This window comes from Hesperophylax consimilis, chromosome 9 (assembly GCF_061612785.1).
Source record: "Hesperophylax consimilis isolate HC1 chromosome 9, BYU_Hcon_1.0, whole genome shotgun sequence".
Lineage (NCBI taxonomy): Eukaryota > Metazoa > Arthropoda > Insecta > Trichoptera > Limnephilidae > Hesperophylax > Hesperophylax consimilis.
Window position 1 is genome coordinate 12,939,844 of NC_142844.1, and position 26,540 is coordinate 12,966,383.

The 26,540-nt window shown below is 32.4% G+C and overlaps 1 protein-coding gene across 1 annotated transcript in view; it reads right to left on the bottom strand.

Moving 5' to 3' along the window:
• Positions 1-26,540, bottom strand: part of LOC149420937 (uncharacterized) — an 86,857-nt gene that overhangs the window by 34,567 nt on the left and 25,750 nt on the right. The window contains exons 11-16 of the mRNA XM_089635148.1: positions 23,609-23,778; positions 12,235-12,253; positions 11,610-11,718; positions 10,789-10,937; positions 8,837-9,088; positions 8,209-8,400 (exon numbers count right to left, since the gene is read on the bottom strand). Of these exons, the coding sequence (XP_089491274.1) occupies positions 8,209-8,400; positions 8,837-9,088; positions 10,789-10,937; positions 11,610-11,718; positions 12,235-12,253; positions 23,609-23,778 (891 nt within the window). The remainder of the gene's footprint in view (positions 1-8,208; positions 8,401-8,836; positions 9,089-10,788; positions 10,938-11,609; positions 11,719-12,234; positions 12,254-23,608; positions 23,779-26,540) is intronic.

The window sequence follows — 26,540 nt, forward strand, 5'->3', positions numbered from 1 at the left end:
CATAAACTGAAAGAATTACCTATATAGTGTGCTCGAAGGAAACTTAATTTGAAACTTAAGTCTTTCTTGAAGGCATCATTGGTTTTATTGATTTTTTTTCACTTTAGAGTGGTAGATAGTTTCAGAATCGCCCTAATAAAAGACCACCATTTAGAATCAAAGCATTGCTTTAGATGGCTTCAACTGTATTTGGCGACCAGATCTGAATAGCCAGGCACTTCCTAACATTCCTCTACCACATATCCTTTCCTTCCTCAACTCCCAAATACCTTCAGCTTGACAACATACCCAAATTGGGAATATCAGAGTCTCAAGAAGGTTGGGAACAATTTGAAAAAAATTTGTGCATCACTCACATTTTTTTATTAGCCTCTCTGGGAATAAGAATCAAAAAAAAATTGAGTAATTATATGTAATCAGTTTTCTGTTAAATTGTTACTAATGTAGGTAATTTATTCATTTTCAATGAGTTGTTTTATTTTAAACCCGCGTAGTTTGCAGCAATTATAAAAAAAAGGTTTCAAGGTTTAAAACTGTAAATTGAAAAAGTTAATTTTTCCCTTTTTAAGTTAAATCTCAAGCCAGTAGGTAAGGTAAATTCCGGGTTTAAAGAGCACAGATTTCAATTGGAAAGAAAGTTAACTGACTCATGGTAGATATGCAGGTATTAGGAATGACACAACGTTTTCATAATTCATAACACAAGGTGATTGTGCGTGTTGACAAATATCATACAAAAACGAATTTCAAAAAAACTTTATAATATTTTGACAGTCTCGTAACTTTTTTACGACATAACTGTAAGAAATATGAAATAAATGTTCTGTGAACTAATCATTAATGACTTACCCAAGTTCACACATAACCACATGAATATGCATGTTCGTATTACAAACAATTAGCTAGTTACTACACTAAGTTACCTTTGGCTTATAGCATATTACAGATGGTAACGTAATTTTTTTCCAGTTCAAGAGTTATGAGAACCGCCTGTGTTTTTTGTATGTCTGTAACGGATTGGCACGTGAGATGAACGTTAAACTCGCGGAGATGAAAGTAAAAATAATGCAGAACGGCTCAAGTGAAAGTTGATGCAGGGCTGACAACAGAAGAATTTAAAAATAATCATCGTAATCTTAAGTACATTTATATACACACATTTGCAGGTGTTGTTTTTAAGTTTTCTCGATATTATTTTTAGACAAATAAAAACGTGCTAATTATAGTACTGAGTTTAAGTTGATATCATTTTCACTACCCACTCTTTTTTATTCGCAAAAATTCGTTGTGCATGTATAAATGATGAACGCGATATATATCGATGTGTATTCTAGTACAAAAATCTTTTTTGTTCCTTTATACCTCATAAGCTAGAACAGAGATGTACTAGTACGGGTGTTATTTTGATACCCATTAAATGTATTTGTTTTTAGTTTAAGGTGGTAATTACTAGTAAAACAAAAGTTAAATAACAATACTCCGTAGCTCATGATTTTAAAATAGTTGGATGACCTAAAAATTTTTTTAAATAATTTTAAAGAATTTCATGACGCCAGAGCTCACCGTCTGAGATTTTCAATAGGTTATTTTCTATTTCAAATTTCTGCGCATTATGTAGGTAGCGCAGACCTGTGAAAAATCACGAGTAGTATTCTCGCCAAATTTGTATTATTTTTGAAAATGTCAATTAAACTCATGTTATGTTAAAAATATTTTACTATAGGTAAGTACTTTATCGCTTATCTAAATTCTTCAAAAAAACTTAAATTTTTAAAATTACACTTAAATTCAAAGCAAAAATTTTAGAGTTCATTGATCCGGAGTTACAGACATAAAGAGTCACAACAACGTTACATCCAGAGACTGTACTCTGATGATTAATTAAAAACTTTGTCAATCAATTACGACTACCTACCGAACAAGCTTCTCAAACTTGCAATGAAACTTGTCGAACAAATATCAAAACATTCATGTAGTTGCCGCTCAATGAATAAATAAACCACACGTTTTTTAATACAAAAATTACAGATTACATACTAATGATGGATTACGTTTAGCAGTAAATAATACATTATACCTACTATGTGTTATATAATAAATATGTAGGTATCATAAATTACAAAGTGTTCGCACAACACAGCACTAATAACAAAAAGGGCTGGGCCACACGGCCTTCAATAAAATGTGTCTTAAACGTGGTTGCGGAATGAATAATTGTTGCCTATAGCGTTTTTAGAAATTAACTTTAATATGGAAGCATTGTGAAATCGGTTCCATGATCAATACAATGACAATTCAACACACTTTTAAAAAGTGATATAAAGTCATTAGAAACGATGAAAAAAAAAACCTAACCTAACCTAACCTAACCTACTTAACCCAGTTAATAAATTTTTGTTTCATCACTTTCCATGACTTTATATAACTTTTGAAAGATGTGATGAATTATCATTTTGATGATTTATCCGGTCACCTCATAAATGTATCGCATTTATGCATCATCTGCAATAAATATTACTGATTACTGCAAAAAAACTTGGGTATGTATTTTAAGCAAAGGAAATCTAAATATTTTTTTCTGAATATACTGAGATTTCTCACGTCACAGCTTCATTTCGTAATCTATGTATATCTCCGACGCTATCTTGCTCATATGTAAAACATGACGAACAAAAAACATGATTTTTTTGCAAATGCTACTTTGTGCTGATTTTTTCAATGATGGGAAACTGGTGAATCTACATCACATTTTTAATCGATTATTTTCTTAATTTCAGCTTTCGTTTTCGAGTAAATTGACTCCAAAGATGGACATTTTTTGATGGACATGTTTGAAAAAAAACAAACGCTAGGAATTAAAGCCGGCTTCAAAAGGTTTTTTTACACTTTACTTGCCAAAAAAAATTATAAAAGTTACAAAAAATTCGAAATGCTGTTGAAGAATTTTTTCTATAATGTTACGTTAATTCACTAGTTTTCCATTTGATCTACGAGTTTCTGAACACCGTGCATTAACACTGCCTAAATTTTGTGCTAATTTGGTGCTTCGTATGTTATATATACAGGGTATCGGGGGTGAAAGTGCAGTAACTTCGGAAGGTTACATGATGGTAGGAGCAAAAAAGATAAATAACTTTTTACGAAATTCCAACTTTTTTTTCCATACAAAAAGACATACCTACTAAAAATCCTTAGTAGAGGTACATAACCCGATAAATTCACTGTGTGTATTGTCATACATTTCAAACGGGTGCACTTAAAACGTGGAGTTTAATTTAAATAATGATATAAAAGAATATTTCTCTGATGGTTTGTGAATAATTTTTGTGTCTCTATTGTTTATATCTCTATTTTATTATTATTTTTTTTATTGAATAAATAGTTAATACATATCAACAAACAAGTCCTGCTAAGCCAATTGAATTGGCTTGTCAACAGGTGCTTAAAGTTTAGTTTCATATACATTTATATAAGTTATAATTTACATCTTATATCTACAGAATCAACAACTTCTACAGAATCAACAATTATTATGATTTGATTTATATCTACAACCTCTCTCCATGGCTATAAATGTATTTTTTTGTAAATTTTTCGTTTTATATAATCTTTTGTTTTTTATAAATTTTTTAATTCATATTCCTTTCTCACAAATTCCCCTTTTCCATATTATGCTGTCTAAGTAGAGGTAAAGTCACAAGGAGGAAATCCATAATTGGTTTTATTTTACTATATAATACTTATGTACAAACTGATTAAATGTAAACTGACGATTTCCCAAAAATGAAAAAAAAATGAAAAAATATAAAAAAAAACAAAAATATTTACCAATTATAAACGTTAATAAAGAAACAAAGTATTTAATTAAAAGTGAATTAATGAATTTTGTTTAACTCTAATATCTAGGAAAGAGAAACCATTAATGAATAATCTGCTAATCAATAGATTGTGGCACATGCCGATTCAACTTACGTGTGAGGTGTGAATTCCCCCATAATGACTTCTTCGGGATAACGATTGAGATCGCATCTTCCGAAAGTATATTGTAGCCAAGAGTCACACTTCTTCGCATAGAAACCGACCGTGGTGTTAATTGATTCAGCAAAGTATAAAGCAGTCCTCCAATGGCTACATCCATCCACACCTGATATAAACAAAAATATAAAGATTATCCCACTACTACGCTTCGTATACATCCGTGAGCCGAACTGCTGAACGGTACCTCAACTTATGGGAAAGAAACGTAGCAACCGCAAATGGCGCGAAACGCCGCTTGCAGTTGATTCGTTCCTTTCCCGTAATTCGTAGTAAGGTTCGCGTTTCGGTTCGCAAATGTATACATACCCTTAGATATTCTTGTCTATTATTGACTGAGCATAACTAATGCCTGTTTTGACTCTAATATTTTTGTACCCATCTAAATGTCTGAAGAAATTTTTAAAAATAATTTTCATTATAGTAACGTTTCTTTGGACAAATTTTATAATTTCTTAAGAAGGTAGTTATTTAAGTACAAATAAAAATATAAAATAAATACAATTATCAATTAAATACAAGTGAAAATTAGAAACATCCTTTTTTGGAAGCAAGGTCTCCGGTTAAAAATATTTGGATTATTTGTATAACGCTAATTTGTGAAAAATTACCTCAAGGGCGCTGTATAATTCCTAATTTGTGAAGTTAGAATTTAATTTTTTTTCAAAACCGGTTCAATTTATTATTATTATTTTCATGATGCGATAATTTTATATATTTAAAAACATTATTTGATAATAACTTGTTGGGTGGTTGGGGGGCAGAGGCCCCCATTTAACTGATTTTATGGGGGAAAAAAATCAGCAAATATTATGAGGTTCGTTGTTTTTTGTAATGGTATTTGTATTTGTAATACGGATATATGTTTTAATAATTATTTTTTTTTTCTTTGTGAGTGAAAGATTGTTAAATACTTTTATGGCCTGGAATTTGTGATGCTTTTATCCAAAACTTCGTCTGTCGTCAGAGTTTTTATGTTGAAAGCATAGACTAAATTAATAAATACATCAATGGTTGAGAGCCATTAGATTTTTTCATCAGATGACGTCACATAGTTGTCAAAGTCTTCGCACTGTTGTCTCGGGCGGAATCGGATGACGTCGAATACGAGTTGAAGCGTTTAGATTTGTGGTTTTATTAAACACTATTAAAAAAAATTAATACCATTTACTTTATTTATCATATTATTTTAATAAGTTCATATTGGACGTATGGTTTGTTCCGTAAAATATTGTATTATTATTTAAAGACATTATTTTTTTCTATAGAAATCGTCTTTACTCTTAATGTAACTTTTATTTGTATTGTAACCATAAATTTTTAATTAGAATATAATATTGTTAAGTGTAAAGCAATTATTACAAAACCGAATTCATTCAGTCAGAAAAGCAACTAAAGGCTTGCGAAACGTAGTAATATCGGAGAAATAAATATAATTTAAAGAGAAAGATAATTATTGACTTACGTGACAAAGCGATAAAATTCTTGGACCCAAAGGTCGCGGGATAAGATCCCCCATATTGAAAACAATTTAGATGTTAATCGATGGATGCAAATAGCAATTTTGATAAACCAATAATACCATTTTTCGCTTTGCTTGAGAGTGGAAGATACACGAGAATCACTATAGAAAGATAGGCATTCACGGCCACTTTCACTAATTTAACTAAAAGACCGCTAAGTAAAAATTGTCTGCATACGTTGCCACCAACGCCATACAGATTAACCTAAGAAGTACGAGTACGCACTATACTTAACTTTTTGCACAATTAAAGTAAGAGAATTGTTTTCGCGTTTAATTTAACGAGGAAAAATTTTGGTGAAACAAATATGTTGGCTGTTGGCAAAATTGTTGGCAAATCCTTCGCTGGCTGAAATGGCTCTTATGATTAGATCTAAATAGACTGGTGTTTCCCATCATCGCCTTTATCTTTTCTTCTACTATCTCCGATTGTATGTATCATGAAGTAGGTACCTATGTTATTTGCGTTAACCAAAACATGAAATATATTTAAATACTCACTAACACAGTACACATTATATAAATTAAATCATTTACCAGAACACTGTAGTTTTTGTGGAGCCCTGACTAACCGTTAAAAATAGTAAATTAATAAGCATTTCCATTAGTTTGCTACTGGCTGCGGTCACAAGGCAGATGTTGGCAGTGTGAGGGATAATGAAGCTCGTAATAAAATATTAAAAACTGACATAAAATGTATAGGTCTGCCGTTAATTTAGCGTTGCAGTTTCTTATATTTCCCATAAAACGCAGCAGAGAAACTTTAAGAAACTTGTTATGCAAAATAACCCACTTCTGAAATGACTCGGTGAACGCAAAGGTGCGTGGCACTTGTGGCAGTAACTATTTGACTTTATTACACAGTTATTTAAATAGTCAATTCATTGCATTCGAAACAGGAATGTGAATTTAATTATAGTACGATTTGTAAACTTTCCAGATGTTTCTACATCTAGAGTAGATGTACTACAATTCATGCATTTAAAGAATGCGTATGAAAGTAAAAATAAAGTCGCAAACAGGGTAAATAAACGCGTTTCTTATGACATTTTACACGATAACAAAAGAATCACAACTCTTAGTCGTTTGGTGTGACTGCGGCATTTCCATTTTTAGGAATTTTTGTGAAGTAAATTGGAGAGGGGAAATAGAAAAGGAAGAAGAAGATCAAAAAGCAACGGGAAAAAATGTATTGTTTGTGCATAGGTAGCTTTACAGAAAATCTCTATTGACTGCATTCTCTTCCTATTCAGAACTTGTTACATCACTGTTTACATTTTAATTATTGACCTCACTAAGACTAGCCTGTGTTTAGGTTGATAATTTTTCAAAATAAAAAAATAGCACAAAGTTATATGTATATTGAAAGAACAATATTGTTACATGAATAATGATTACCTACTAAGCTGAAGGAACCTATTTCAATAAAGTAGTAAACATGTAGGGTGACCATGTGAAATAACGTATTTTGCTAATAATTTAGGTCCGAACGCAGTTGGCGCTAACAAAAAATTGTCAAAGAAGCTAAACTAGTAGTCCACAATGGAGTGCTGGTACCTACACTGTATATAGAAGTGAGGCATGTAACTGGCAGAGAAATGAAAGTAGACTGAATGCTGAAGAAATGAGATCCCTGAGGCGCATGTGTAGTAAAACCATGTATGATCATGTGAGAAGTGCGGAGATCCGCGAAGTGCGCAAGGCTGATGTTGGTGTATGGTTAGCGTATGTTGGCTATCTGTTATTTTAATACAGTCATTAATGTTCAGCTGTTTTAAGCAAGTAAGTTTCCAGATGCTTAATATTTTTTTCTTTTATTTTTATTTTTTGAGCTCTCAACTTCTCCTTTACCCTCATTCATGGAGTTTAAGCGAATAATATATCATCATATTTTTTACAAATGAACACATTTCTATCTTTATTTTGGTTTTTTTTTGTACTTTTAGATCTACGTACGACGCAAATTTTGAGAAATTCTTCTGGATTAATGTCTTCAGGTGCAGTACTCATTTTGTTTTAGGACCTTGTTATTGTATTTAGATTATCTTGCTGTTGAGAGCCGGTTTTTATCTCGAACTCATGGTCACCCTGGCAGTAGATTGTTTGTTCAGCAGAAACAGAGCAAGCGCGTTGTTTCTCCTGCGAGCAAGCAAACCGAAACAAACTGTATGGTTGGTATTGGAAAAATGGCTATGGTGTTGGCCAATCACGACAGCTTCACTTTGTTTAGATATATGTCAATTTCACTGTCACTATTTCACGAAACTTTGAAATCAACTTGAATCATCTCACTTCAATTGACAAAATTTATATCCCAATTTACGCAGTGAGCACTAGAAAGAATCTTGTAAATGTTTTGGATTGTATTGTTTAATAAAGTAAACAATTAAATGGAGTTTTTAACGGATCACTTTTACTATGTGCTATTTTGATTCGCTCAGTAGAATGAATATGTATTTTAGTGTCTTCCATTTGGGAACGAAGTGCAAATGAAATTACAATTACAAATTTCAAAAATGTTTATTTATTCATGTCAGGATTCGAACCCGTGACGGTTGGGCTAAGTGTCAAAGAGCTTATCACTATGTTCGGATCGGTTAAAAGGTCGTGTCTCTAAAGAAATGATTAAGAAATCGATAAGTACGACTTACTCATATTTTTGAGTTCATCACAGCCGGCTTGCGTCAGTCCACCGTTAGGGTAAAAGTCAACGTGACCAGAAGGTTCTAGTTTCCCCATTTTCAAGGCATTTGTGTGGATTATGTCCACAAATTTAGCATCTGTCTTGTCCAGTTTTCCTTTGGGATCTAGCGTGGTGAACAGTGGTAAAGCTGGATCCAAACCTGTTTAAAAAAACATACATAATTTTTATATATTTCAATGAAATATGCATGCACGTCAATGGGGAAAACATCAGCATTTCCCATCAACATCACAAACCCCCATAAGGAACGTTAAATCTGCCAACCGAATCAGGTTTCCTTCGTGATAATCCGAAGATTTCTTTCAAATATTGACAATAATCTCTTGATAAAATTTAATATCTAAAAATATTTTTCAACGTCTTTGAAACCATGAACGAATTTACTTGCTGTATTTGTTCTATTAATATTCCAAAGGAATGTTATCGGAAGAACGAGCATCATCACCCATTCAGTACCGATGCCCTTTTTGTGCTTAAAACCTTGAAGTAGGAATTGAAATAACGTAATCAGAAATAATTGAGAATGACCGTTTCATTCAAGCTATTTTCTACTCGTACCTTTTGCCATTTTTTACCTGTAATCCGTTCAAGTTGTCCCGATTTCAGCCACTGAGAGATAGCTCCTGCCACGTGTGCTCCAAGGCTCATCCCAATAACATGGATGGATTGTAGAGGAATCCCATTTACCTTCACCAATTCGTCTATCATCTGCGCAATACAGCGACCAACCAGAGGGACGTTCTGAGCCGCGTTATTATAACAAGGGTATTTTACGATGGGACCGTAGTCCAAAGATATTATGTTGTATTCGCCACGCTGAAAATATGCTAAGAAAAACGTATTATCACTGACAGTGGTAAAAAAATGTTTTATCACCACATAAATGTAATCGTGCCGACAGAGTGAAACGAAAAGGAAGAAAGGATGACTAAATGTAAAAAAATCATATCAATTCACAAACAGTTTTGAACTATTTCAAGGAACGCAACTTTTCGTACTTGAATATGGTGATATCTTCCAGGCAGATAATGAATACATTTTTCTGCAAATACTTAAAATATATTAACAAGAACTGTATTTCTGAAGACCATGTACTTTTTACATACATCTATTTTAGATTTTGTTTTCGTGAATGAATGAATAAATGCAATGGAATCTTGGATGTGGAAATTAACCCACTTCCCAATTTTCGATAAAGCTGAAACTCGGCATATATGACAATTCATTCTGTCAATTTTCAGAGGCACTCACGCACATACACGCGCACGCACACGTATTTCCTTGAAATTAGATAACATTCTAAAACTTTACAGCAGAAATAAAGCTCGGTACCTATTGTACGGTATGATTTGGCTAAAGTGAGCGCGGTTTACTCGTTTTGGTCAGTATCTAGGCAGGAAGGCTCGATACTCTGTCAGACCAATTTAAAAACAAACAAAAAAGTTTAAAAGACATTTTTAAAGTACGCAGGAGTTAGGGGTCAGTCCCCGCAGAGGAAGATTCAATCCTAACTGTCCTATTTTTTGGAAGTCAAACCAAATTAATAAAAATAGACGTATTATAATAAAAAAACTTTGTTTTTTTACGGTTTGATTTTTTTCACTTTTTGAAGTGAAACTTCTTTAGGCGCGTAATGAATTTTCGGGGACGGAGTAAAACCGAGTCAGGATCGACACGAAAATGCGGGTACCCCCACCACCGCTCACCGTTCACTGTCCCTCTCTCACCATATGCGCTTGTTGAGGTGGGGGAGCCGCTCACGAACGTTCTCTCCCGACACGGGACAACAATCGATGCAGTTTTTGCACGATTCATTAAGGATTTAAGTGCTCATGTATATATCTCGCACTTTAGTTACCATAACCCAATTATCACGACATTAGGAAATGATATTCATGAAATTGACAATGAAAATGGCACATGATTGGTAAATTGTCATTGTAATTTCTTTGTAATTTTTAATTGTAATATTGTTATTTATGTAATATTGTATACTTGTGAATAAATTGAAAATTTTTGGAACTATACATTAATCGAACGTCATTCATCTATAAGAAAATATTAGAAAAAGCAAATCCATGCTTCGTCGTTGAATTATTTAACCTCTAATTTTCAAACTAACCTAAGAGAGAAAATAGAGATGATGAAATGAAAATAGAGAGAGAGGAATACTAGAAGTTTCACTTCTGTCTTGCGTAGGCTTGACACACCCACTTTTTTTTTTTTACTATGGGTATAGGTATTGCCAAATCCATTCAATTGAAAAAATGTATTAATTGTTTTTTGTAACGTTGCTTAAAAAAACTAATGAAATGTTCTCGTCATATAATAATTTGAAAAATCTAATTATGCATTGAAAATGACCAGATTCACTGATGTTTGAAGTCAGTTCAAATAATGCAATAAAATAGTACTGTTTTTAAATTCTTCAATCAATCAATGTTTTTCAATCAATCGACCGAAGAATGTATATTGGGCATTGGCTGTTTTTGCGAACATTTAGAAATAATTAAATTTAATGCTTTACCTGGTCTTGAATCAATGTTTGGGTCGAAATCGCGATGGCCAGTGAAGCCGTGAATTAGAATTTTCACGGGAGCATTGGGTGTGAAGTTTGCTTGCTTGAATGATTCCGGATCGGAAATGCTCAACTCGTGTGGGTTTTCCTGTGTTTTTCTGAAAAGTTATCATGCAATAATCACATTAAATTCTTACTAAATCGCACCAGGGTCAGATTTAAATGAGGGCGAAAGTTAGCGTGAAAACAATTACAAAAAACAATATTCGTTGTATGCTCCGGAGTTCCGAATCCAGTCGTAGAAATTAAGTACTTTTCGAGCGATTTTCTACTCCTGTGTAAGAAGAAAGATTGTTTGAATATTAATAAATCACAAACTAGAGGTAAAGTATAAAAGGTCATGGGGGCAGTTTCACAATTTTGTGACATACGTCAAAAGATAGTTGCTGAACTGTCTGTAAGTGACGAAAATTTGAATGGTCAATGCAGAATCGTTGACTCAAAGCAGTTGAGTCGCTCTGTTGATTGTCGCGTTGAGGCAGAAGTTCTCGCTTTCGGAGTATAAAAAATGGATGGGATCTCCCATTGATTACTCATATTAGGCACATATATGTTAACCCCTTTCTATATATGTGTAGTTCTAGAGATTAGTTTAAAAAAATGTTTGTCAAAAATATTTTCGGTGTCGTGTTGAATTCGAGCATTCCTGTTAACAACAACAAAGAGGATGAGTACAGGAATGGGTAGTACTTATATTCTCTCATAGGTAAAGCATAATTTTTTTTTCCATTTCTAGAATATTCTAATTATAGTAATATAAATTTCATTACCTCGTGTATAACCAGAAAGTAATATTTTTGTTGGGGCATTCCAAGGGAGGTGTAACACAAAATGATGATTGAGGAAGCAAAAAGCTAATCCCCTGATGCCAAATTAAAACTAAACAAAAACAGAAATGAAAAAGTTTGAAAATAACAAAATAATTTATATTTTCTCTTATTAATAAGATAAAATTAATAGATGCAATATATTAACAAGATATATAATTTAAGAAATATATAGTTTTCAGAAATGAATTAACATATAGCATAACCAGAAACCTAATAAAAAATATTTATAAATATAGCTGGAAAATAATATGAATGAGAATGAGAATAAAAAAGAATGCACTATGTACATGTAATATTAATATCGAAAAATATTATAATAAAACATATTGAGTAATCAATATGTTTAATAATCTTGTTTAAGCAGACCAGTTTATTAAAATATTTATAAAATTGTTGGTCTGTGGTGTATATACGAATATAATGTTGTGTTTTTTAAGAGCTATTTTTATAAATATTTTACAGTGAAAGGTTTTTAAATTGTTGAAATACTCAGATATTGGGGTAATAAAAAGAGAAAAGTGTTGAATATAATTAAGTATTAAAGTTACTTCTGTAAAAAACTTACCTGATATGATGATGGATGACTTCATTGTTAATTCAGGATATAATTGTGAAAATTAAGTTACTTTCAGTATTAAATACTTTATTTTCACAAACTTGTTGATTTCCTATTTCAGCGTTGAATGCCACGACTGGTGTGAACATACTATCTAAACAACGTTTTTATACTACAACCCATTATTAGTGCCAGGTGCCAGACAGCGTTTGACTTTCCGAACAAACGAAATTGATAAGGAACTGTGGTTATTTTATTATTTACTCTAATTCAGATAACAATTAAAAAGTCTCATCATATTTCAAGTAAGAAAACAAAACTTTACCTCGCTTTTAAATGGAAAGTTTAACTAAACTTGACTCAATCTATCTTTTTAGTACCTATCAATGGTTATCGCTCAATTGGAATAGAAATTTAAAAGTAATTCTTACCATACCTACGTATTAAAGTACCCATACAAGCAATTAGAACCTACACAAAAAGAAAAGAAATAAAATAAATGTTGTAGGTAAGTACACCTGCCTTGCTGATAAGTACATAATTACTTTAAATGCGCATCAACTTCAAAATGTTTCTTAACAGGTAATTACGGAAGTGTTTATATTTGCGATTTATTATATTAGTAGAATTATAGTAGCAATAAATCTAAGTTGTTCTATCTGCAGTGGTGTATAAATACCTTAAATTTATCGAGTATACACTTTGTGGCTTGACATTATATAAATGAAAAAAAAACTTTGTTTTAAACCACTTTATTTATTTACTGAGTTTGCATAAACAATTTATATGTCCATTGTCCTAAAGAAGGTTGAGTGTAACCGAAACCTGTCGAATTGTATAACTCAGTAAAGTGGTTTTAAACAAGAAAAAGTTTTTTTTTCAATTACCATAAATTTAAGTTATATAATAAATCCTCTTCGCTTACAATAAAATGCCTGAAATATTTAAAAACGAAATGAATTTGCAATAATAATGCTACGCTTAAGAATTAAGTGAAGCTAAAAATACACGACTAGAATAACGATTTCAATCTCATTTGCTCAAGAATGTGATTTTCACAAATATTCAATGTGGTTACCGGTAATTTGATGGTTACCGTTTGATGGTTATTTGTAATATACAATATACATTTAAAGCAAGGTTCATATGAAAAAAAAACAAACCCCAAATAAAATAAATTATATTTATTTCAAATTACGTAATTGGTTTGCGTGTATTGCAAATGGTGTGCAATAATTTAATACATTTTTCAAACACAATTCTCGTAGAAAAATATGTTTTTCTTTTATCTATGTAATTTGTGCTCATTTTCTAAAAAATGCAAAATTGTTCTTATTACTTCATACAATACAATAGTAAATAAGCTCATTCACATGAGTTCATAATGTCCCGGGAACTGTTTTTCAATGAAATTATTATTGACAAGAAACAGTTAATTGACAACATTGACAAACTACTTCATGCTCACAAAATCTAATTAAATAATAACAATAGTGTGAATTAGCGTAACACATGCATGAGATTAACAATTAAAAATTTTAACCAGCAATCATATCAACTATAACTAGAAAAATTATGGGATAAGGAAAATAAAATAAAGAAGAAGAGGAAAATGTTTATAAACAAAGCTAAATATTTTTCAAACAAGGTTTCTACATAGAATGATGGGTTTTCAACGTGATATTTTGGAGATCTTCCTACCTATAATGTAGTATAACTTTTTGATAAATGGCAAAAAAATTGACAGGCGATTTGCAGTCCTGTACGTCATGTCAAGATATCATTTTATCTGTAGTCCAGAGAATGTATGGTTAACATCCATAACACAATGCACCTACCTATCATCAGATATTTAATAAAATAGAAAATACATACAAGATAATGGATTAATATAATAAATAGGATGTTGAAATCAAGTTTTGGTAACTCTCAGATGGCTACGTAATTTTAATGCAAACACGATATCAAGTTCGATAGTAATTATTAACACTGTGTTTCTATTTAAACGTTTTCATCTGAGAAAAATCTCGCTCGTACAAATATGTTGGTCCATAGAAAGCTGTTATCGAGTCCTAGGAACTAGCTTCAAACAATGACATTATTTTTGTCTACAGGTAGAAAATAACTTTAAAATGACCCCTAACTTACGACAAATTTTATGCCTGCTCTTTATCCTTTCTCTCATTTTCTAAAAGCCTCGTAATCTTTCTAGGGTTATGCCCCAATGTCATGAAGTCCATTTATGTAATATATTACCAAAGTAGGTTGGAAAACAAATATTGCACTACATATTTTTTTAACCTAATAAAATATGTGTGTTTTTTCATATGAAGCAAATACTTAGTGATGTGGCATATTTCATTTGTTTTAATTGTTAAATATTATACTGCCCTGACGAAGCCACGGTTGCAGCGAAACCTGGTCGGCATTAAGTAAATAAACGTAATACTTGAATATATATGCTTTAAGAAAAAGTTTTTTATTTTTTTTTATTTAAAACAGCACAACAGTCGCAATTGCTCCCAACCGTCTGAAGCCAGGTGGCATCCCCAATTCGAGTATGCTGTGAGGCTGATGCGGAAGCGGGGAGGGGAAGGAGATGGGGACGAGAAAAGTGGGGGACTACCTGGCTATTCGGATCTAGTCGCCAAACAAGGCCAAAGCCATTTCAAGCAACGTTTCAATTCTGAATAGTGGTCTTACACCAAGGCGATACTGAGAGTATCTTCCACTCTGGAACGTGCCGCAAATGTATCTACTTTGTTTTTATTTTAAATGAGTTATTTGTAAAGTAAAAAAAATAATCAAATAATACTTTCTTACGCACGTCGGGATTTGATCCCGCGAGCCTTACCTGTCTAAAGTTAAAGCCAAAAAAGCAACTGTGATTTAATTGACATTAAATAAATTCATATCAATCATTTTTAGGACTGAATTAACTTCGCATCATTGAGTAAGCCTATAAACCACATGCCGAATAGGGTTCGCATGCATAACAATTGTTGATGTGTGGTTTTATTGCTGAACTTTTTTTGTAACTTTGTATCACGATACACTTTCCACATTTGATTTATCGTTAATCGTCTAGTTCTATTACTTCCTATTTCAAAAATTGATTATTAATAACAATTATTGATCAGCTGTCAATGAGAAAATGAAACCTGAAAACATCGGTCCCCATTTTTAAAAAGCTTTGAGCGACATCTGTTTGGTCGAACCCAAAGTTATTTTCAATAATCAACTCATACGATTTCGTAATACTCTTGCTTGTTTGGTGAGGAGGATGGCTAATTTAGTATAATTCAATAACACAAACCCGCAGAAAATGTATATATATATGCATACCCTCTTATTTTATTTCATTTGATCCCAATAACTCATATAATAAATATTATTTTGATTAAACACCGGCAACCCGTGCCGACTTGATGCCAAACATATGGTACAGAGTTAATATGGAAGGATTTTCAACTTTCATTTTTGTCGGATAAATAAAATTTAAAAATGCACAAATGTTCAATTACGTAGTATTTTATATTTAAAAATGGTTTATTGATTAAATTTTTTCTTCATAGTTTGTTTTTTACAGTCAGGATAAATCTTCCGGTGTTCCTGAACGCATCGTAACAAAAATTATTTTTGTTCCTCTTCGACCGTGAGATTAAGCCATTAAAATCTTGCATGAACTCAATATTTCTTTCAGCTGTATCATTCACTATCCTCAGCGGCGACACCTTCTTTCTGACTTCTTGATACAAAGCATTATTTGACCACATCGTAGGGAATTCGTTAAGAAAACTGGCATCTGTTTTCAGACGATCAAACAAATACTTGCTCTTGACTGAAATGAAGTCGTAAATATTTTTCTCTGAAACAAAAGTCACTAAATTATGATATGAACAAAAACCTCAATACAAAACATAATTTAAACTACTTAATAAACTTACCATACAATTTACCATCAAGATCTTCCTTCGATGGGATGTAACATTTGTGATGGGTTTATAAATTTATTTTTTTTATATTTCGAGCATTTTTATTTTAGTTTGATCCACAGCGTCGTCAAACAGCGATAAAATAGATCCTTCATCGGTCAAATACCATAACTGTTTGATTGTTCCCTTTTCAAAATGCAGCCATGTTTCATTGCAAATATTTTTTTCACAAAACCTAAATTACATCTATTTTTCAACCACCTTTTAATAAAAATCATGATGAAAGAGAAAGAGGCCTTTTTGGTCCAGAGCTCTTTTGGTCTAAAGCAGTGTTTCCCACGGTGGGGCGTACGCCCCACCGGTGGGGCATAACGCCTCAGTGGTGGGGCACCACGCTTCAGAGATGAGACACGTAGGCATTCCACATATAAAGGCTATCTCGCTGTACCTATCTCGCTATTGGTCAAAAGTGAGGTCGCTTCGTGCTAAAATTTTGCGGAAAACAATTATTTAGGCGTTGAGGATTATTAACCACAATGTTTAACTGTGAAGGTTGCCTCAACCCAATAAATAAAAATGAGTATATGTTCACGTGTACCAAGAGCAAAATAACATTTCACAATAATTGCCTCAATATCTCTGATTCCAAATACAAAAAAATGGCAGAAAAAAATAAAACTTCTTGGAAATGCCCAAAATGCCTAATCAGACCAGGATCACTGTCTACATCCTCGGCTGCAAATACCGATGATGATGATATTCTCTTTATTCGTCTGACCAAATATTTTGACCAAAAGGTCACTGAACTTAAAAAAATGTTCGAAGACGAAATTAAGGAACTGAAGAGAAGCAACGAATTTATAAATAATCAATATGAAGATCTGTTATCAAATTTTAAAGTACTACAAGACCTACAAAAAGATACACAATCCTTACGTGAAATAAATACTAAGAATGACTTAAGAATTTCAAGCCTGGAAACCAGACTAGCCACTATGGAACAAAATAATCTCTGCGACTGTGTGGAAATGGCGGGTGTTGAATTGCGGCCGGGAGAACAACCACCGTTCTTCGGGTAGCCAATTCCCTTGGTATGCCATTGTTGCAGCAGGATCTACGCTTTGTGACCAGGACCCAGGACCGCAGAACTAACGCCCCCGATAAACTGCAAGTAAATTTCTACAACCAGAAAACGAGAGATATGGTCTTATCTTTCAAAAATACAGCCAAAATACTTAACCCAAAATCACCTATTTATCTTAGTGAAGTGCTTACGCCTTATTATTAGGAATTGCTGTGGAAAGCAAAACAAAAGGCTAAAGAAACAAAATTCGAATTTGTGTGGTTTAAAGCCAATAAATTACTTGTTCGTAAGGGTCAAAGGGAAAAAATCATTCAAATCAAACATGAAAGTGACATTAAAAAAATGGTATCGTAGATTTTAAATTCTAGAGAAAACCCTTATTGTAATGGATATTATTAAAAATGGACTGTATTACCAATTATAGGACGTCAAATCCTAAATTCTGTAAAAATGTACTACAAACACACTCATCCTCTCTTCAAATCTCACAGCAAAATATTAGATCAATTTCCAAGAATTTTGACGAATTCTTGCTACAACTTGATAATATTGGAACCTCTTTTCATATAATTATTCTTACTGAATGCTGGATACCAAAAAATTATGCTCCTAAAATTTTGAAAGGGTATGTTCACTACAGCACTTCAATACATACTAAACAAAATGATGGAGTTTTTGTCTATACCAGAACTGACCTGATTGGTTTATGTGTCAAGGAAATCCAAGTCCGTTATTTGCAAACTGTTTGCAAATAACTCTCAATAATGACACATGTATCTTAGCAATATACCGTTCTCCATCCTCTTATAATATTTCACCATTCCTAAAATCAATTAATAACTGTTTAACTGAATTATGTAATATTAAAAATTGTATTATTGCTGGTGACCTCAACATAAATATTCTGCCCACAAACAAACATTCTCAGTGCCAAGAATACTTAAATACGCTCACATACCATGGATTCCAAAGCACCATAAACACTCCCACACGTGCTACATTAGACTCCATTTCATGCATTGACCACATCATGGTCAAATCCAACTGCCCAGTAATATCTATTGTATATGAATCTACACTTACCGACCACTACACCACTATTCTTTCCATACAAACATGCAACAGAAAAGACAAACATAAAAACACAACAAATAAGAAACAAATCATTCAAATCAATTATGATTGTGTTCGTCAATCTCTGATGAGTAAATCGTGGTCAGAATTACTTAACACCATAAATCCAGAAGACGCCTGGACGTACTTTATCAATTACTTACAGACTACCATTAACGAACATACAAACATAATTATAAAACATATACCAAATAATATTTTACCAATTAAGCCATGGATTAACCACACTATTATTAAATCTATCCGTAAACGTAACAAACTCCACAAAAACGTTATTAACAATCCTTATGATATACAACTTCGAAACTTTTATAAAAGATATAGATACATTTGTACCCAAATAATAAGAAAGGCTAAAGAGATATATTACAAACAGAAAATAGAAAACTGTAATAATGATCCTAAAAAACTTTGGAAAACACTTAAAGAAGCCACTCACTCTCAACCTAATCCTACGAATGACTTAAAACAACTAAAAGTAAATGATAAAATATTTAGTTTTTCTAGTAATCCCGATATTATTGTTAATCATGCAAATAAATACTTCTCAAAAATAGGTGAACAAATCGCAAAAAATATCGATGTAAACCATACCAACTCCAGTTCACTAAGCTGTAATACAAATTTGCCCAACAACTTGCATTTTAGTCTAAAACAAATTTCAAATGAAGATACTAGATTGATCATAAACTCATTTAAAAACTCGTCCTCAACTGGCTTGGACGATATATCAAATATTGCCTTAAAAAAACTTGTATCAGAAATAACCACTCCCTTAACATATCTTATTAACCTAAGCATCCTAAAAGGCCGATTCCCTGACAAACTAAAACACGGAATCATAATCCCAATACATAAAGGAGGCTCTAGAGCGGACATAACTAACTATCGTCCAATTACATTACTAAATTCACTATCTAAAGTCTTTGAAAAAACTATTAATAATCCACTAATCGAATACCTTGAACAAAATAACATACTATCACTCAACCAGTTTGGATTCAGGAAAAATAAAGACACCTCCGAAGCCCTGGCAACAGTTACCGATTTTCTAAATGAAAACTTAGACAAGGGATCAAAATGCATATCAATATTCTTAGACCTGTGCAAAGCGTTCGATACTATCTCTCACTCTAAACTTTTACAAAAACTATCTAATATTGGTATAAATGGTGATAACTTACTATTATTAGCGATTACCTGTCAAACCGAAAGCAAAGTGTGAAAATCAACAACTACAATAGCAATCAATTACCAATTAGCTACGGCGTGCCTCAAGGAAGTGATTTAGGTCCTACCCTGTTCTTAATATACATAAATGAATTATGTAATCTTCAAATAGATGCCAAAATTGTAAGTTTTGCTGATGATACGATTCTCCTCTTCAAATCAAGCAATTGGAATGATGTATACATAAAAGCTAACAGGGGCATAACTGTGGTTAAAAGATGGTTAAACAATAATACACAAACAATGAATGTGACCAAAACTAAATACATTGAATTTAGTATTAATCCTTCCTTAAGAAACCCAGATTATCAAATTAAAATATGTGCTTGCAACCTGACAAATACGATAATATGTGATTGCCCTTATTTAGAACAGGTAACTAAAATTAAATACTTAGGTGTTATTTTTGACAGCAATTTAAAGTGGAAACAACATATAACCACTACAGAAAACAAACTTAGAAAATTCATTTACTTTTTTAGACAAACTTGCAACTTTATCAACCTAAGCCAGCTCAAAACAATCTACTATGCACTTTGTCAATCTTTAATAGAATATGGTATCATAGCATGGGGAGGAGCAAACGCTGCCGCCATTGATCCAATATCTAAAGCTCAGAAACTTATAATAAAGATTATCCTCAAACTACCAATCACAAGCAGTTCGGATGAAATCTTTAGGAAAATCTGTGTTATGGACACTAGGCAACTTTATGCCAAAAACATACTAACATACCTCTTCAAACACAAAACTACTTTTGACAATATCCAAACTGCTAGTGATACTAGAACCAAAGGACATAATTTCTTACAAATCCCTTTCGCTAAAACAATTTTTGGCCAGAGAAATTTTAGATATTTTGCAACAAGGCTATATAATGCTCTCCCACTAGCCATTAGACTGAACGAATTTTTTTTTAAATATAAAACAGACATCAAGTCTTGGATCATCAGCCAAGACAGATCCACGATCAAAAATTTTATAAAAATCCCCACATAAGTATGTACTCCAACTAGATGCTCATTAACAAATTTATCATTTATTATTATTATTTATTATTTTGTATCCTTTTCACAATGTCATTTAATGTAATGAAATATTTTATGTATCAAAAAATATGTAAACATTAATTCATGTATCAAATACGTCTGTCTCGACACAGGTTTATCCTAGTGAGACAGTCTTCGAAAAAAAAAAACCTGTAAAAAAACTTTATATTGATAATAAAAAAAAGGGGAATACTCATCGGCCATACAAAAAAATGCCTGAGATGTACAAAATTGAAATATACGCCAAATTGTACTTAAAATACAATGAAATCCGTTACAATTTAAATAATTATCTTAAAAGACAGAAACTGTGCAGGATACAGCTTTAAATGTTGCATTGGTACAATACAACATCTACAATATACTGCTCAGTTGTTTTATACTTAATGTATAAGTATAATAAAAAAATCAATAATTGGTTTCTAAGTATATTGCACATGTATAAACCAACCAAGAAACTGTTGATTTTTCTAAAATAAAATATATAATTACAATAAGAGCATGATACATGATTTTTTCTAAGCATGGGTGCGAACTTGTAAAAATAAGCTGGATATCCGTGAACATGAATGATCACAGTAAGAACGTGAGAATGGATTTTGCTTAGTATGAATGCGAATGTGTCTTTTTGCTTGACTTTTGTGAACATGAATAGTTAAACTAAGAAAATGAGAATGGTTTATCCTAAATATGAGTTATAATGTGTGTCGTTAAATATGACTGCCATAAACATGAATAATTACAGTAAGAATAGTTTTTCTTCAGTATGAGTGCTAATGTGTCTCATTAAACGTGACTTCTGTGAACATGAATTATCGCAGTAAGAACATGAAAATGGTTTATCCCTAGTGTGAATGCGAATGTGAGTCATTAAATTTATCTTTTGTGAACATGAATAGTTACAGTAAGAACATGAGAATGGTTTTTCCTTATTATGAATGCGAATATTTGCCACTAAGCTTGACTTCTGCGAACATGAATAGTTACAGAATGAACACAAGAAAAGATACATTATTTCCTTAGTATGATTGTGAATGTGTCTTATTGTGCTTGAACATGAATAATCACAGTAAGAAAATAAGAACAAAGTTTCCTTATAATAAATGAGAACGTGTTGCATTAACTGTGACTTCTTTGAAAATGAATGATTACATTAAAAATGAGAATAGTTTATCCTTAGTCCTCGTATGACCATACCACGTATGCAATTAAATTTGGCTTGCGTGAACATAAATAATTACAGTAATAACGTGAGAACGGTTTTTGCTCAGTGTGAGTGCGAATGTGACATTAAGGCTTAAAGAAGAAACTTTCCCTAAGGATTTAAAGAAACTAACACAAAATATCCTAATATTACTTTGCATGCCGGAAAATTAATACTACCCTTTCCCTCAACTTATTTGGTGGAATGTGGATTTAGAGCCGTAAGCGATTTACTCACTAAAAACGAAATCGATTGGATTTAACTAAAAGAGGGGACCTAAGACTAAAATTAACTAAGTTAGATCCCGAAATAAGATTTCTTTTTAGCAAGCGTAACTGAATTTAATTTCAGTTATAATATGTGTATTAGAATAGGTTTAATTTAGTTTCACTTGGGATTCATACGTTAAAAAACATATTACAATATGATTTGAAAATTTACCTGCTGTTTAGTTAAAAAAGATGCCGGTGGGGCATCTGACTTTTGAAAAGACTACGATAGGGCATGGCATAAAGAAAGCTGGGAAACACTGGTCTAAAGTCTCTCTAAATAAGAGGTAGAAAAATGCTTTATTTGTATTCTTGTTAAGTTGGGGCGGATTTTCATCTACATCGTCGTACATCCCTTGGCAAATGGGACCTCAGAATTTGTTTCAACGAAGAAGAGGCCAGTAGCACTGAAAAGTAGAAAAAATTACATTGCCTTAAAAGTATCAGAACAAAAGTAATTTTAAAATCTCGAACGTTTAGAAAAAAAAACCAAAATTAAATGTTCTCACTTGCTCGGTACGTATTCCCCCATGATCGTCTCTTGTTTGCTGGGGAAAGCATCACACAAGCCAAGGACGTGTAAAAACCATGAGACACACTTCCTCCCGTAGAAACCAACTTTACTGTTGATCGATTCATTGAAGTAAACTGGGGCTCGTCCATGATAGCAACTCGTTGCGCCTGGTAGAAATAGTTATGATTACAAAATTATTATTATAAAAATGAAAATTCACACCTTCATAATATTACATTGACATTTAGAGCCCTTGCCCGGAATAATGTTGAATAAAACCGTCAAGTTATTTATGAAATAATGCTGGTTATATTATTATGAATCTTTTAAGGTAGAGACTGTGAAAAATTCCAAATATTTAGGCCTGTGGCAGCAATTTAAAAATGTTTGTGGAAGAACGTAGTTCAGGTTAGTTTTTAGATTTTCACGGCCAAAAGCATTTTTGTTGTTTGTTTTTGGGGTGTTATGCCGTGTCGCGCTAACTCCTTCTTTAGCCGACGTTTCGGACAGCGTTGCAGTGTCCATCATCAGGGCAGATCCGGTAGATCCGAAGATGTGTGGGATCACATATTAGGATCTACCGGATCTGCCCTGATGATGGACACTGCAACGCTGTCCGAAACGTCGGCTAAAGAAGGGAGTTAGCGCAACACGGTATAACACCCCAAAAACAAACAACAAAAAAAGTAGTTCAGGTTGTTTGTCAAAATCGCGGAGCGTGGTTGCATTCCATAACATTTCCTGGACCGGCCCACTTGATGTCTTTCACCTGGAACTGCCGCAATTTTTTTATGCGCAAGTCGTTCTCCAATCTTAGTATATTACATCCAAGCCACCATTTTGCGACAAAATTCTCAAATCTCGTTTCACGAAAATAGAAAAAACAAGCTGAAAATCTAAGTGAAAACTTTTAATATATATTTTTAAAGGTTCTTACTCATTTTTGTATCATTATGTTTCTTGCACCCGGCTGTATCATGCCGCCATTGAGGTAGAAGTCCACGTGTCCGACGGGTTCCAATTTTCCCATCTCTAGAGCATTGGTGTGTATGACATCAACGAACTTCGCATCTCCCTTATCCAGTTTCTTCGAATCGTCGATTGTGGCGAAGAGTGGCATTGCTGGGTCCAGACCTAAAGTAAAACAATGCAGTAATGGTATATATAGTACATAGTTTGAGTACGAATGAGTCGTTATTCTTATTGTTATAAGCAAGGGCGGATCCAGCTTTGGCGCCAGGGGGGGTTCACGTAGTCGTGGTCAAGTTTTTTTTTTTTTTTTTTTAAAGAAAGACAAACATTCCCGGGTTACGAATAACCCAACAATAACTCCTACCACCACCACAGAAAGCCGAAAATGCTTGCTTGTGTTGTGATGGAGGACTTAGGTCCGGTCAGTTACAGTTACAAGAAGTTATAATTTAATTTTGATAATAATATATACAAGTAAAAAGTAGGTATTGTTGGATATGGTAACACTAGGTATATCATTAAGATTGTCTTTTGCTCCGCAAGCCCGGGCGGCGTAGGCTCGTGTAATGTCAATTGTCAACCAATACAGTACAGATTACAATTATTAATCGTGTTCTTATTTCACCACAATATAACATGGTGTCAGGTGTGTCTTCAACATAGTATTGTGTGTAGGAATCTTGCAACTTTTTGAATTTCCTTTTCCTCGTTGTAGTTATTCGCCATCATATATAAAAGAAATGATTGCTTAAAACGTTTCCACTCGCCAACCATATCCGTAGCATTCTGCATTTGCAGAATTTGACTCGACATTATTATTGTAACACTTTGCTTGTCACGACAAAATAGACAAATAATAACAGCTTGTTGACCGTTATTTCTTTGCTTCCTGGTAAAGAATTTGAATCGTTCCACTGTAATATTCACTGTAGGTATGAAGTGTCTATCCAGTCTATCGAAGAGTAGAAAAATGCCTTCCAGCGTGCTCTTCTCAATAGTGAGGCCGAATGAATTTTTTTTTTTTTTACTTTATTTTTTACTTTATTTATTTTCATTTCTTTACACATATTATACATATTAATAGATAGTATAAAATAACATAATATACAATACCAAATAGTTTACAAAAGAAATGAAAACCCACTAAGGCACTGACTGCCTGAGTGTGGGTAATATAAAACGATTACTATATTTCAAGTACCTAAAGTATAATATACATTAGTAGAAAAAGTTTTTTTTTTTGTTTATAGTTATTATAAAAAGTAAAGAGAAAAACATTAGGTACAATAATTTATAAAGTTTCAGCAAGTGAGTTGTAGAAAGGATAAATAAATTTATAGTAAAAGCGTTTCAATATCTGCGTCAATCAGCCATAATTTTACCTCTTTAATATATTCTATCTTTTTATTTATCATTTGAGTTTGTAGTGGTAGAAGGTTAAATGTACGAGGACCAATGAAACTGCTATGCGTCTGCATTAATTTAGTATTTGTTTGGGGGGTGTAAAATATATTATTTGTTCTTTTGCTCATTCTGTTTTCATTTATTTTGAAATTGTTTGAAATTAAAAATTTGAACTCCTTTAGGACCAACCGTGTGCAGCAAATGTTATTAATAAATGTAAGTACTGTACTTCCATATTTAAGAGGAATATAAACGCTGGAAATATTTCGATTCTTGTGCTTTATAAATTTTAAAACCGAGCGCCTTGCACCGTCATATTTTGGCCTGATTTGCACGAGGCAAGTAATTTGAAATAAATATTGTTGCCATGACGCGGTGCTTGCAATACGTAAGAAGCGCCCAGCGAGATCTCCGTTCGCCGATGCTTCCATACGCTTGTTAATACCTTGTTACCTGGTGGATGAATACCGTCCATTCTATTTTGCCAGCAGCGGCCGAGCCGGCAGCGTAGTCAATATTATCGACAATCCTCAAACTATGGGGAACGCTAATAAAAGTAAATATTTATAAAATTTGAATTGATTTTATTTATTTACAATCCAAAGAAAAATATTCTGAAAGTGAATTATTAATAGGTACATATAAATATTAATATAAAGAAACTTGATTAAGTTAAATATAATATGTATATATATTAACAAAATGTAACTAATACGTTCTTTTACAAAACTGTACTTTTATCAAATTTACATACACTTTATCAAATTTCCACATCTAAAATTTTTGTAAAATTTATTTACAAATAAATTTTTTGGAAACAAATCAACAAACCAATCTCAATATTAGAAATGATGATGGAACAACTCACAGCTAGGTTTAAATATATTCTACAATAGATGCATCAATTTATGGATACATACACTTAAAAAAAAGGTTAAAATAAATAACTTGCATCTAGCTATTCTGAATTTATCCTAAAAGAGCATAATTAAAACAAATACAATAGATATCGCGGGTTCGAACCCCGGCAAACAAATCTCAGTATTAGACATTTTCAAGGAACAGCTCACAGCTACATATATTTAAAAATTATTCTTATAAAATATTAACTCTGATCTACCAATACTGAATTTAAGCATTATATTCGTCAACCTAAAATTTCTCAAATGAAAATATTCTACATTAGATACATCAATTTATGGATACATAGACTTAAAAAAAACGGTGAAAATAAATAACTTGCATCTACCTTTGCTGAATTTATTCCAAAAAGAGCATAATTAAAACGAATACAATATATATTATTTTAAAACAAAAAGTAAAATTTCGACGGCCTCCATGGTAGAGGGGAAAGGCTGCCAGCTAGCGATCCGGAGATCGCGGGTTCAAACCCGGCAAACAAATATCAGTATTAGACATTATCAAGGAACTGCTCTCAGCTACATATATTAATAAAAAGAAACTTGATTAAGTGAAATATAATATATATATACATTTTGTTAATATATATATATACAGGG